Below are 13,718 nucleotides of genomic sequence, written 5' to 3' on the forward strand. Positions count from 1 at the left end.
TTCCAGTCCTGCAGTCCAACATTCTGTACCTTCAGTGGATCTGTGGACATCGCTAGCATTTATTATCCAGCCATATTGCCCTTAAACGGAATGGTATAAGAGTCCTCCACATTGCTGTGGAATTAGGCCAGAGCAGATAAGGACAGCATATTTCCTTCCCTATCGGACATTAGGGAAGATGGGTTTTATGATAATCGACAATTAATCCCGATTCAAATTTCACGATCTGCTGTGATGGGATTCGAACTCGGGTCCCCAGAGCATTACCCATGGTCTCTGGCTTACTAGTCCAGTGACAATACAACTGCACCGCCGCCTCCCTGGCTGATTCTAACACTTCATCATTGTTCTCCTCAGAGCGATTTAACAGAGGACTTCGAACTAACTAAAGGTTTATTGGATGAGTAAATAAGGAGAAACGGTTTTCTCCAGCAGGAAGGTCGAGAGGACACATACTGAAGGTCATCAGTAAAAGAACCAGAGAGGAGATGAGGAAAATCTTTTCCCACAGCGAGTTAGGAATTATGCAGAAGGCTAAAACAGATTAAAGTGTAACTTTCCAAAGGGAACTGCCTGAAGGGGAAGAATTATCAGGGCTATGGGGAAAGATCAGGCGAGCGGGTCAAATTGGATAGAATCTTGAACCAGCTGGTATGGGTATAATGGATGGCCTTCCCCAGCCAGCCCACCATGGGCTGTATGATTTCAGTGACTGCTCCTATTGCCACCTGAACTAAGATCAGCTAAAAGCGAATGCAGGTCACTCCAGGCCCAGTCAGTTGTCAAACTTTCTTTATTCACAGGGAGAGCAGTTAAAAGTCAACACTTTTTTTTTAAAAAAAGACATAAATAGTAAAGAACGCGACGTAAATAAAAGCAAAAAGACTGGAAATGCTGGAATTCTGAAAAGTTAGATTAAAACCAGACGACCCACGTTGCTTTATGACTAATGGGAGTACTTTCCGCAGTGGACGCTGTTGTGAAGTCGGAAAACGCAGCGAGTCAATTCGCACACAGCAAGTTTCACCAAAGCAATGCGATGATGACCAGATCATCAGTGTTAGTGACGGTAGCCGAGGCCTCGGACGAGGAGGGGGGCGGGGGGGTGAGGGAAGGAACCTTTTTACAGCTGACCCGAGGCAGAATTATGGGGTCCTGGGTTTAATGTCTCAATCAGCAGTGTAGCATTCCCTCCGCTGGCACTGGGATCGTCAGCCTTGATTTCCCTGCTCGGTCCTCTGGAGGCAGACTCGACCCCGCCACCATCTGACTCGGAGCTGATGGCCGACACGGCTCAGACACAAATCCAAGATGCTCTCATTCAGACCACTGAGCAGTCCCGTGGAGCATTTCCAGCCTTCCCAGTTCAATATTCATAAACATCCTAAAGCAGAGACGGCTGTAAAAAATACTTCCGTGTTCAGCACCACAATTTACAGATATAGATAGAATATATATATATCTAAATATATATATATATATTTTTATATACTTAAATACTCATTCCATGTAAAAATGTTCAGCGGGATTCAAAGGTAAGTGGGTTTAAAGCTGGATTGTGTCAGCCGTTGGTTGTTTCCAAATGGCCTGCTCAGGCTTGGGGTAATGCTCTTCGTACCCCTCCCTCTCCCCCCCCACTTGCCCTTAACCGCCCTTGGCCTCCATCATCGCACTGGCCCAAGCTCAGCTGCCCCACGAACATCTCCTTCCAGGCTCAGTCATTCAGTGCCATCTTTGGTCAAGGGGTCAAGAGCAGCTCTTCACCAGAAGAGTATGAAGTCCGGGGGGTGAGGAGTTGGGGGCGGGAAGGGGCCGCCCGGTCAAAGGTCGGAGGGCACACTGAGGTCAGAGGGCACGTCGAGGTCAGGGAGGGATATGGGGACGGTAGCAGCCGCGGCATGGTAGAGTTTGGCACAGGCGTTGCGGTGGCGGGTGAAGCTGTCGCGCCACATGAACTTCTTGCCGCAGTAGTGGCACTCGTAAGGTTTGTGGCCAGTGTGGATCTTCATGTGGCCCATCAGGTGGTGCTTCATCTTGAACTTCTTGTTGCAGATGGGACAGCCGAAGGGCCGGACGTTGAGGTGCATGCTCATGTGCCGATCTCGCTGGCTCTTGTGGGCAAAGCTCTTGCCGCACTGGCATGGGTAGAGCTTGTAGACAGCGCCGGGAAAGTCCGAGCCAGCAGCCGGCTGGCCAGAGCTTGGGCCCGGCTCCCCAAGCACCCCGTAGGCGCCGTTCTCCTGGATTTCCCCGGGCAACCCAGAGCCCTGCAGGACGGACCCATTGGGGCTCCCTCCCCCTGGTCGCTCGAAGTGGAAGTCGTCCGATGAGCCGTAGTAGTCGACCGGCTCGTCATAGCTGGGGTCCTCCGGGAACTCGTCGTATTCTTCGGTCAGCGAGTGCTCGCCGAAGTTGGGGCCCTCATGCTCGGAAGTCTCCGGGGCTCCTGGCTCCCTCTTGCCCAGAGGTGCCAGCAGGAAATGGCGCTCCTCCTCACTGCCGGGAGACCTCCCGTCCTCCACCTTGCCAGTCTTCACTAACACCCAGCGCTTGTGCGGCCCAATGTTGGGCTGGTTGTAGGCGGGCAGCGGGTAGGGGCAGTCGGTGCCATCACTGGCCCCTGCCTCGCACTCACGGCTGGCCCCCTCCCCTCCAAACTTCTCACGCTCAACCGAGTTGCTGATGACGTTGTCTTGTTCCGTCTCGTGGCCCGGGGAAGCCTGACCTTTCTGGCCCTCGTCTTCCTCCTCGTCCTCTTCCTCCTCCTCATCCTCCTCCTCCTCCGGGTGAGCCTCCACCTTGACTTCGTCCTCCTCGGGCCGCTCAAACTTGGCAGGCAACGCTGCTCCTGGCTCAGGCCCGTGCCAGGGGCTGAGGTAGTTACTGCTGCTGGGTGACTGGTTCTGGCTGGGGGCCGGAGGGGGGGGCGGCTGGCATTCTCTCAGCAGCTCGGTGCACTTGTCCACCACGTGCCACATCTGGAGGAAGCTGGCCACTGTCAGGTAGCTGACGATCTCCGGCGACATGATGGTGAGCTTGCCGGTGTAGGAGGAGGCCAGCACATTCTCAAAGGCCTTTGGGCTCATCACGCCGGGCAGGACGATGCGGTTGGCGTTCTTCAGGAGCACCTGGTCATGGAAGTACGGAGAGGAGGCGGCCAACACAGCCCGGTGGGCCCTGAACATCTGGCCCTGCAGGTGGATGGTGATGTCGCACAGCTTGCCCTCCATCCGCTGCTGGTTTAGCTTCCTCAGCAGGTTGTTGCCGAAGTTCGGGAACTCCACCTGAAACATCCCTGGCTCCATGGGGAACTGCCTTTTCCAGAGCCCACACTGTACCTGTTGTGGGGAGAGGCAGAAAAAAAAGCAAGTTGAAGTTTGCAGTGAAGCACGGGGTCCATTAATCTTCATACAAACATGCAAATCAGGAACAGGCCACTCGGCCCCTCTAGCTTGCTCCGCCATTCAATAAGATCCTGGCGGACCTGATTGTAACATCAACCTCCCTCCATATTCCTTCCCACTCTCGATAACCTCCAACACCCTCGTTAATCAAGAACCTGCCCACCTCTGCCTTAAAAATATTCAGACTGTTTCCACTGTGTTTTGAGGAAGAGAGTTCCCGAGACACACAACCCTCAGAGGAAAATTCCCTCATCCATGTCATAAATGAGCGACCCCTTATTTTTAAAGTGACCCTCAGTTCTGGATTCTCCCACAAGAGGAAACATCCTCTCCACATCCACCCTGTCGATATCCCCTCAGGGTCTTGTATGTTTGAATCAAGTTTCCTCTTACTCTTCTAAACTCCAGTGGATACAAGCTCAGTCAGCCCAACCATTCCTCCTAAGACAACCCGCCCATTCGTGGTATTCATCTGGTAAACCTTCTCTGAACTGCTTCGAACACATGGGAGGCCAATACTGTATACAATATTCCAGATGTGGTCTCAGTCGTGCCCTATATAACTGAGGCATAAACCTCTCTACTGTTGTAATCAACTCCCCTCACAATAAATGATAGCATTCCTTTAGGTTTGCTAATTAATTGCAGTACCTGTATGCTAGCCTTGTGTGATTCATGCGCTAGGGCACCCAGATCCCTCTGCAATCAAACATTTAGATAATAAACTTATTTGTTATTCTTGTCCACATTATACTCAATTTGCCACAGTTTCACCCACTCATTTAACCTTAATGAGAAAGAAAAATTCCAAGGGGGAGGTGAAGGGTATTTGGAGGGGTGGGGGGGGGGGGGGAAGAGGGTGGATAGGAATGTGGGGTTGAGGTTATAACCAGATCAGCCAGAATCTTATTGAATGGGGGAGTAGGCTCGCTCAGCCAAATGGCCTACTTCTAATTTGTATGTACGCACGTTCATTTTGGATTGTGTCTTTTCTGTGCATTCTGAAATGTCTGAACCTCTATTGATCTATCCCTTTAAGTACATTTGCCAGTTTACTTTAGCTAGCTCTGTTTTCATGTCCTCATAATTGCCCTTATTTAAGTTTACAATGCTAGTCTTGGACACACTCTTCTCTCCCTCAAACTGAACGTAAAATTCAATCATTCCTGAGCGGGGAAGGTTGATGAGCGCGTCTGATGAGACATGTTCAGAGTGTTAAGGTATCTTGATGAGGTGGATTTCATATCTTCATACTGGGAGTCGCCAATACATCCAATAAAGAATCTTGAATTAACATGCATAACTGGATAATTGTGTCTGGGGCTGTCCACTACATCCGTCCCCCATGCTTCCCTCAGTGTATGGGTCTTGGGTCCCTATGAAAATCCTTCCACCCAATAGGATGCACCACCTAAAGGCTGTCAGATTATAAATCAGCCAGCAACACTTGTACTGCTTTTCACCGTCCTCTGGTCGAGGTCATCATAGAATTTACAGTGCAGGACTGTCTGTGAGGAGTTTGCACGTTCTCCCAATGTCTGTGTGGGTTTCCTCCAGGTGCTCCGGTTTCCTCCCACATGATCGCAAATGGTCAAAATGCCCAAAGGTACCTGGTAGGCCCAGCCCATTCCCCCCTTTTCCCTCCCCAGTTGGGTTGTGCTGACTGAGATGGCGGAATTCAGTTACTTTACGCTCTCTCGGGAACACAAGAGGCCATTCAGCCCCTCAGTCCTATTCCACCACGTTCAATCAGACATGGCTCCCATCTTAACTCTCACTACCCACCTTGGTTCCATATCCCTTAGTAGCCCTGACCCAGCATGGATCTTGATTTTGGAAATTTTCCAATTGCCTTTCTGACATCACCCCTGAATGGCCTGACCTCCAGTTTGACGATGCTATCCTCTTGTCCTGGAACTCTCCAACCAGAAAAAATTGTTTTCCACATCAACCCTATCTAATCCTTGAATAATCACAAATAGCTCAAAAATCTTAACCTTCTGCACTGGTGGGAATGGAGCCTGCCTTTGTAGTTTAACTCCAAGGTCAATCAATCTTTCATGAGGCACTGTGCTGAGGACTGAACACAGGGGAGAAATCTGAACAACTGTAGGAAGAACTTTCCTATCAATGTGGTCAACACCTAAGCTGCGACAGGGAGTAACCCAATGTCCTGTCCCCACCCACGCCTACGATGTGGTTCAGTCCCTGTCCCAAATCCTGCTCTTCCGCAACAGAGCTGTCAACAGGCAAGTCTCTTCCCCATCCCCGACAGGACGTGTACAACACGCAACAATGCGGAGGACTTTCGAGGCGTCAGTCCCGAGCCCAAGATGGTCCAAGGCCATTTACAGTCACATTGTTGTAGTACAACGGACAGCTTGCACACAAGCAAGCCATCTCCCACCCCCGGCAGCAACATGATGGGACAACATTGCCTCTAAAGTTAGCTCACTGAGGAAGGTCTGCTTTTTGAATTTTGCCGTGATGAGTTGATTGTTGCACCATGGCATGCCCAAGAGGGGAATGTTGGTGACGAAGAACAGATAAACTCTGTTTATCTGTTAAAAGACAGATAAAGACTTGAGCGACAGCCCGTGACTCCTGTGGAGGAGCGTGACTCTCTGTGCGGAGTTTGCACGTTCTCCCAGTCTGCATGGGTTTCCTCCGGGTGCTCCGGTTTCCTCCCACAGTCCAAACATGGTAAGAAGTATTACAACACCAGGTCAAAGTCCAACAGGTTTGTTTCGAATCACTAGCTTCCGGAATGTACGTTAGGTGGGGTTACAGGGTTATGGGGATAGGGCGGGAGAATGGGAATAGGCAGCGTGCGCTTTCAGAGGGTCGGTGCAGACTTATTGGGCCGAATGGCCTTCTTCTGAACTGTCGGGATTCTATGAAGAGTGTGAAGATATGAAATCCACCTCATCAAGACACCTCAACATTCTGAATATGTCTCATCAGACGCGCTCATCGACCTTCCCTGCTCAGGAATAGAATCAGTTTCATTCGTCTTCCCTCATAACTAAAGCCTCTCACCGCTCATGTCATCCTTCTTAACCCGTGTTTTCTCCCCATCAGCTCAACATCTTTTCTAAGGTGGGGCCATTAAGAAAGCTCTAGTTTACCGATGATTTATGCACTTTTAGCGTTACCTCTATTTTAACATGGTCTTCACTTATTAAATCTGCAGCCTATGGGCTTTTTGACAGCTTGTTTTAAGCCTATTCTTGGGAGGAGGGTGTCACTGGCAAGGCCACCATATATTATCCATCCCTTTAAAAGTTGGTAATGAGTCTTCTTCGTGAATCAATCCAGTCCATGTGGTGAAGATACTGTTACAATGATGAGGTTAAACTATTATATTATGTTGAGACTTTAGGTTTAAATTCAAGGTAAATTAAGGGGGCGAGACTGCATTCGACCTGTTCCGCAATTTATCCAACAGTAAGCCTGGATAGCTTGAGTATTAGAGGTCAAAGGTAGGTTTGGACTGTTTTACTGAGAAGAAGGTGCAAGGTATTGCATGACCCAGGTTATAAAAGATTGTGCTGCAAACTGCACATTTACTTTTAGGATGCAAGGGAGTGAAGGACAAAGATAACAAATGAGCACTTCTACCTAGATACAGGATAGTGTGTTTCACAGTGCCATGGGGAAAGAGCACAGTACGAAGTCTTACAACACCAGGTTAAAGTCCAACAGGTTTGTTTCGATGTCACTAGCTTTCGGAGCGCTGCTCCTTCCTCAGGTGAAGGAAGGAACCCTTCACCTGAGGAAGGAGCAGCGCTCCGAAAGCTCGTGACATCGAAACAAACCTGTTGGACTTTAACCTGGTGTTGTAAGACTCCGTACTGTGCTCACCCCAGTCCAACGCCGGCATCTCCACATCATGGGGAAAGAGGACAGAGGAAACTATTTTGAGATCAGGTTACAGGCTTCCCTACAAATCATTGTCAATAAACAGCCAGCCGTTCTCTCCAAAAGCCAGAGGAAAGGTCTGGAGACAGTCACACTAATGGATAACTTGGTGAAACAGGGATACAGGAACCCACTGCAAACTGGGAGCAACTGTGGACAAAGGAATGCAAATCAAACTTTTTGTAGTCTAAAGCACAAGTTGCCTCCAAAAAGAAAATAGTGTTGAGTGTTTTTTCCAGTCATTTGTTACGGTAAATATTTTAATGATTTCTTGCCTTATAATTCTTTTAACTAGTTTGAACCTTTGTTTAAAAGTTTATGGTCTCTTCAGAAATCCTACCAGTGCTCTCACTGTTTGATAGGAAGCCAAAGATTATGATCATGTGACAATGCAGGAGCAGTGATAAATGTTCTCCATAGGATAAAGTGAGACTCACAGGGGAATTGATATGATGGTACTCTGACAAAGCTACCCTATTCTTCTAGGCAATGGAGGCCATGGGGGTTTGGGAGTTGTTGTCAAAGAGGGTTTGGTGACTACACTGAAGCTGGTGCACACTGCACCCGCAGTACACCTCTGGCAGAGCGAATGGCTGATCAAACGAGGTGTCAATCAAATAGACTGCTATGCATTGGAAGTCCAATCCTCGAGGATTGACTCCATCGGTAGTGGCTCTGTAATTCTCACCTCAGGCATCAGAAGGCTGTGGGTTTGAGCCTCACTCCAGCACGTTTTCTAGGCGGACACTTCTATCAAATGCTGAGGACATGCTGGCTTGGGCTCTGTACAGTGGTGGTGAGGTGAGCCGCTTACAATGCGATACCCACCCTCTGATCTGCTCGAATAGTTAAGTCATTTATATAGCAACGGGTCCAGTTGAGTTTCTGGTTGAATGGTGATCCCCAGGATGTTAATGATGGGGGATGTGATGAAGGTAATGCTGTTTGGAAGTCAAGGAGAGAGAGTTAGACCTCATTACCGGAATCATCTGTGGTATGCATGTCACCTGCCACTCTTCAGCCCAAGCATGGACGTACTCCATGCCTGGCTGCCTGTGGGCACAGACTGCTTCAGTCTCTGAAGAGTTATCAATGGAACTGATCACTGAAATTCATCAGCAAACATTCTCACATCTGGATGGTGGATCATTGACAAAGGAGCTGATGGTGTTTGGTCCTGGCTCTTTAAAATATCTCACCATACATCCTCAGCCCACCTATTCTGTTCTTTCCCATCAGCCCTGTCAGTGTTTGCATTTCAAGTACATATCCAATAGGATTGATTCAGATTTGGGGAAAACAGCATCTTTTACAACATCAGGATGTGCTGATATACTTTGCAGCCAGTTAAATACAATTAAAGTGCAATAACAGTTGTGTTGCAGGAAATATGGCAGCCACGTAGCACACAGCAATCGCCACAAACAGGTGCGACGACGACCAAACAATCTGCTTTTCTGTCATGTTGGTTGAGAGTTGAATACCTAGCAAGATTCTGACAGTACAGCACTCCCTTAGTGCTGACCCACTGACTGCGCACCGCTCCCTCAGTGCTGGCCCGCTGATAGTGCAGCGCTTCCTCAGTGCTGACCCTCTGACAGTGCAGTGCTCCCTCAGTGCTGGCCCGCTGATAGTGCAGCACTCCCTCAGTGCAGGACCTTTGACAGTGCAGCGTTCCCTCCCTCAGTGCTGACATTCTGGCAGAACAGCTCTCCCTCAGTACTGACCCTCTGAAGTGCAGCACTCTCTCAGTACTGACCCTATGACAGTGCAGCACTCCCTCAGTACTGACCCTCTGACAGTGCAGCACTCCCTCAGTACTGACTCTCTGACAGTGCAGCTCTCCCTCAGTACTGACCCACTGACAGTGCAGCACTCTCTCAGTACTGACCCTCTGACAGTGCAGCTCTCCCTCAGTACTGACACTCTGACAGTGCAGCACTCCCTCAGCACTGACCCTCTGACAGTGCAGCTCTCCCTCAGTACTGACCCTCTGACAGTGCAGCTCTCCCTCACTCCTGACCCTCTAACAGGGCAGCTCTCCCTCAGTACTGACCCTCTGACAGTGCAGCACTCCCTCAGTACTGACCCTCTGACAGTGCAGCTCTCCCTCACTCCTGACCCTCTGACAGTGCAGCACTCCCTCAGTACTGACCCTCTGACAGTGCAGCACTGCCTCAGTACTGACCCTCTGACAGTGCAGCACTCCCTCAGTACTGACCCTCTGACAGTGCAGCTCTCCCTCAGTACTGACTATCTGACAGTGCAGCTCTTCCTCACTCCTGACCCTCTGACAGGGCAGCTCTCCCTCAGTACTGACCCTCTGACAGTGCAGCACTCCCTCAGTACTGACCCTCTGACAGTGCAGCTCTCCCTCACTCCTGACCCTCTGACAGTGCAGCTCTCCCTCACTCCTGACCCTCTGACAGTGCAGCTCTCCCTCAGTACTGACCGTCTGACAGTGCAGTGCTCCCTCATTACTGACCCTCTGACAGTGCAGCACTGCCTCAGTACTGACCCTCTGACAGTGCAGCACTCCCTCAGTACTGACCCTCTGACAGTGCAGCACTCCCTCAGTACTGATCCTCTGACAGTGCAGCACTCCCTCAGTACTGACCCTGACAGTGCAGCACTCCCTCAGTACTGACCCTCTGACGGTGCAGCACTCCCTCAGTACTGATCCTCTGACAGTGCAGCACTCCCTCAGTACTGATCCTCTGACAGTGCAGCACTCCCTCAGTACTGACCCTCTGACAGTGCAGCACTCCCTCAGTACTGACCCTCTGACAGTGCAGCACTGCCTCAGTACTGACCCTCTGACAGTGCAGCACTCCCTCAGTACTGACCCTCTGACAGAGCAGCACTCCCTCAGTACTGACCCTCTGACAGTGCAGCACTGCCTCAGTACTGACCCTCTGACAGTGCAGCACTCCCTCAGTACTGACCCTCTGACAGTGCAGCACTGCCTCAGTACTGACCCTCTGACAGTGCAGCACTCCCTCAGTACTGACCCTCTGACAGTGCAGCACTCCCTCAGTACTGACCCTCTGACAGTGCAGCACTCCCTCAGTACTGACCCTCTGACAGTGCAGCACTCCCTCAGTACTGATCCTCTGACAGTGCAGCACTCCCTCAGTACTGACCCTCTGACAGTGCAGCACTCCCTCAGTACTGATCCTCTGACAGTGCAGCACTGCCTCAGTACTGACCCTCTGACAGTGCAGCACTGCCTCAGTACTGACCCTCTAACAGTGCAGCAGTCCCTCAGTACTGACCCTCTGACAGTGCAGCACTCCCTCAGTACTGATCCTCTGACAGTGCAGCACTCCCTCAGTACTGACCCTCTGACAGTGCAGCACTCCCTCAGTACTGATCCTCTGACAGTGCAGCACTCCCTCAGTACTGACCCTCTGACAGGGCAGCACTGCCTCAGTACTGACCCTCTGACAGGGCAGCACTCCCTCAGTACTGACCCTCTGACAGTGCAGCTCTCCCTCAGTACTGACCCTCTGACAGTGCAGCACTGCCTCAGTACTGACCCTCTGACAGTGCAGCACTCCCTCAGTACTGACCCTCTGACAGTGCAGCACTCCCTCAGTACTGACTCTCTGACAGGGCAGCATTCCCTGTGTACTGACTCTCTGACAGTGCAGCACTCCCTCAGTACTGACCATCTGACAGTGCAGCACTCCCTCAGTACTGACCCTGTGACAGTACAGCACTCCCTCAGTGCTGACCCTCTGACAGTGCAGCACTCCCTCAATACTGACCCTCTCTCTGACAGTGCAGCACTCCCTCAGTACTGACCCTCTCTCTGACAGTGCAGCACTCCCTCAGTACTGACCCTCTGACATTGCAGTCCTCCCTCAGTACTGACCCTCTGACAGTGCAGTCCTCCCTCAGTACTGACCCTCTGACAGTGCAGCACTCCCTCAGTACTGACCCTCTGACAGTGCAGCACTCCCTCAGTACTGACCCTGTGACAGTGCAGCACTCCCTCAGTACTGACCCTCTGACAGTGCAGCACTCCCTCAGTACTGACCCTCTGACAGTGCAGCACTCCCTCAGTACTGACCCTGTGACAGTGCAGCACTCCCTCAGTACTGACCCTCTGACAGTGCGGCACCCCTCAGTACTGACCCTCTGACAGTGCAGTCCTCCCTCAGTACTGACCCTCTGACAGTGCAGCACTCCCTCAGTACTGACCCTCTGACAGTGCAGTCCTCCCCTCAGTACTGACCCTCTGACAGTGCAGCACTCCCTCAGTACTGACCCTGTGACAGTGCAGCACTCCCTCAGTACTGACTCTCTGACAGTGCAGCACTCCCTCAGTACTGACCCTCTGACAGTGCAGCACTCCCTCAGTACTGACCCTCTGACAGTGCAGCACTCCCTCAGTACTGACCCTCTGACAGTGCAGCACTCCCTCAGTACTGACTCTCTGACAGTGCAGCACTCCCTCAGTACTGACCCTGTGACAGTGCAGCACTCCCTCAGTACTGACCCTCTGACAGTGCGGCACCCCTCAGTACTGACCCTCTGACAGTGCAGCTCTCCCTCAGTACTGACCCTCTGACAGTGCAGTCCTCCCTCAGTACTGACCCTCTGACAGTGTAGCACTCCCTCAGTACTGACCCTGTGACAGTGCTGCACTCCCTCAGTACTGACCCTGTGACAGTGCAGCACTCCCTCAGTACTGACTCTCTGACAGTGCAGCACTCCCTCAGTACTGACCCTGTGACAGTGCAGCACCCCTCAGTACTGACCCTCTGACAGTGCAGCTCTCCCTCAGTACTGACCCTCTGACAGTGCAGTCCTCCCTCAGTACTGACCCTCTGACAGTGCAGTCCTCCCTCAGTATTGACCCTCTGACAGTGCAGCACTCCCTCAGTACTGACCCTCTGACAGTGCAGCACTCCCTCAGTACTGACCCTCTGACATTGCAGCACTCCCTCAGTACTGACCCTCTGACAGTGCAGCACTCCCTCAGTACTGACCCTCTCTCTGACAGTGCTGTGTTGCCTTGGTCGGTGTCCACCAAAGACCGTTCGCTTCGACTTGCCGACAGTGGGAGGAGTTAACAACGATTCACGTTTCAGTACAAGTCCCTGGAGGGTGATTAACGTCCACAATTTAACAACAGTCAGATCCCAGCTTGCAAGTCGCCCGATAAAATCAGGCAGACCGCCTCTGTGTCAAACCATCATCTGCAGGCAATGTTTACAGGTGGCTTCTACCCCCCCCCCCCCCCGGCGGCGAAGCGAGCTCCTTGCCCGGGCTACCGCATCTACCCGAGCCCGAGGCCGTCCCGGGGTGGGGGGGGGGGGGAAGAGGCTGAGGCCTCGCCCCCTGAGCAGCGACCGGGAAGGGTGGAGAAGGAAGGGATAGTTACAGAATGGCGGAGGTTATCGCACCAGTTCGCTGGCTCGGCGGCGCTCTGCGGTCTACAGGCTGCTGGGGCCGGGCGGCAGCTTCTTCATCTCGTCGGGGAGGGGGGACGGGGGACGGGACGGGAAGGTGGATCCCCGGCACTCGGCTATTTCCGGTTCCTTTCCCCACCTCCCCAAGACGCTCGGCTATTTCCGGTTCCTCTTCCGATCTTCCACCTCCCCAAGGCGCTCGGCTATTTCCGGTTCCTCTTCCGATCTTCCACCTCCCCAAGGCGCTCGGCTATTTCCGGTTCCTCTTCCGATCTTCCACCTCCCCAAGGCGCTCGGCTATTTCCGGTTCCTCTTCCGATCTTCCACCTCCCCAAGGCGCTCGGCTATTTCCGGTTCCTCTTCCGATCTTCCACCTCCCCAAGGCGCTCGGCTATTTCCGGTTCCTCCCATCCGCCTCCAGGGCTCGGCAACTTCCGGTTGCGAGCTGGGTCCCTTTCTCCCCCCCCCCCCCTCCCCCCCCCCACAACGGTTCCACTCGGCTGTTTCCGCTTGCACTCGGGAATGTCCGGGACAGGCGCCGGCAGCCGGCCTCTGAGTCTGCGCCTGTCCCTCAGAAAGGGGCCATGAAAAGAACGACACGGTCCAAGCGGCCAGGCGTGAGACCAGGTGCTTACTGGAGGCTCTTGCCCGGCACCACTTGTTGAACCAGATCCGGAGAGGAGTCCGGTTGGACTCCACTTGCTGCGTTTTCCCAGCGCCCCTGGCTCACTGCGCCAAGGTCAGGCATTGGGTGACTGGAGTTTGCACTGTGTCTGCCTGGGCCCCCCTGGTGCTCCTGTGTCCCCCCCGCAGTCCAAAGATGTGCAGGTTAGGTGGATTGGCCATGATAAAATTTGCCCTTGGGAGTCCTGAGAGTGTGGGTGGGGTTGCAGGGTCGCGGTGATGGGAGTGCGGGCCTAGGCAGGGTGCTCTTTCAGAGGGTCAGTGCAGACTCGATGGACCGAATGGCCTC

The 13,718-nt window shown here is 52.4% G+C and overlaps 1 protein-coding gene across 10 annotated transcripts; it reads right to left on the bottom strand.

Annotated features, from left to right (window-relative positions):
- Positions 1-775: 775 nt before the first annotated feature.
- On the bottom strand, positions 776-12,886 carry LOC140390357 (zinc finger and BTB domain-containing protein 43-like). Of its 10 annotated transcripts, none has more exons than XM_072475434.1 (4): positions 12,718-12,886; positions 8,014-8,266; positions 4,056-4,103; positions 776-3,338 (listed from the first exon to the last, which is right to left on the bottom strand). In XM_072475434.1, exons 2-4 carry the CDS (start codon positions 8,020-8,022, stop codon positions 1,821-1,823), a joined length of 1,575 nt encoding a protein of 524 aa, XP_072331535.1. In that variant the 5' UTR covers positions 8,023-8,266; positions 12,718-12,886; the 3' UTR covers positions 776-1,820. The 10 variants fall into 10 exon arrangements, with proteins under 10 accessions (XP_072331535.1, XP_072331536.1, XP_072331537.1 ...); XM_072475435.1 differs by having other exon boundaries at positions 12,740-12,885; XM_072475436.1 differs by lacking the exon at positions 12,718-12,886 and adding an exon at positions 12,323-12,587.
- Positions 12,887-13,718: the final 832 nt, after the last annotated feature.

This window comes from Scyliorhinus torazame, chromosome 14, assembly GCF_047496885.1.
Source record: "Scyliorhinus torazame isolate Kashiwa2021f chromosome 14, sScyTor2.1, whole genome shotgun sequence".
Lineage (NCBI taxonomy): Eukaryota > Metazoa > Chordata > Chondrichthyes > Carcharhiniformes > Scyliorhinidae > Scyliorhinus > Scyliorhinus torazame.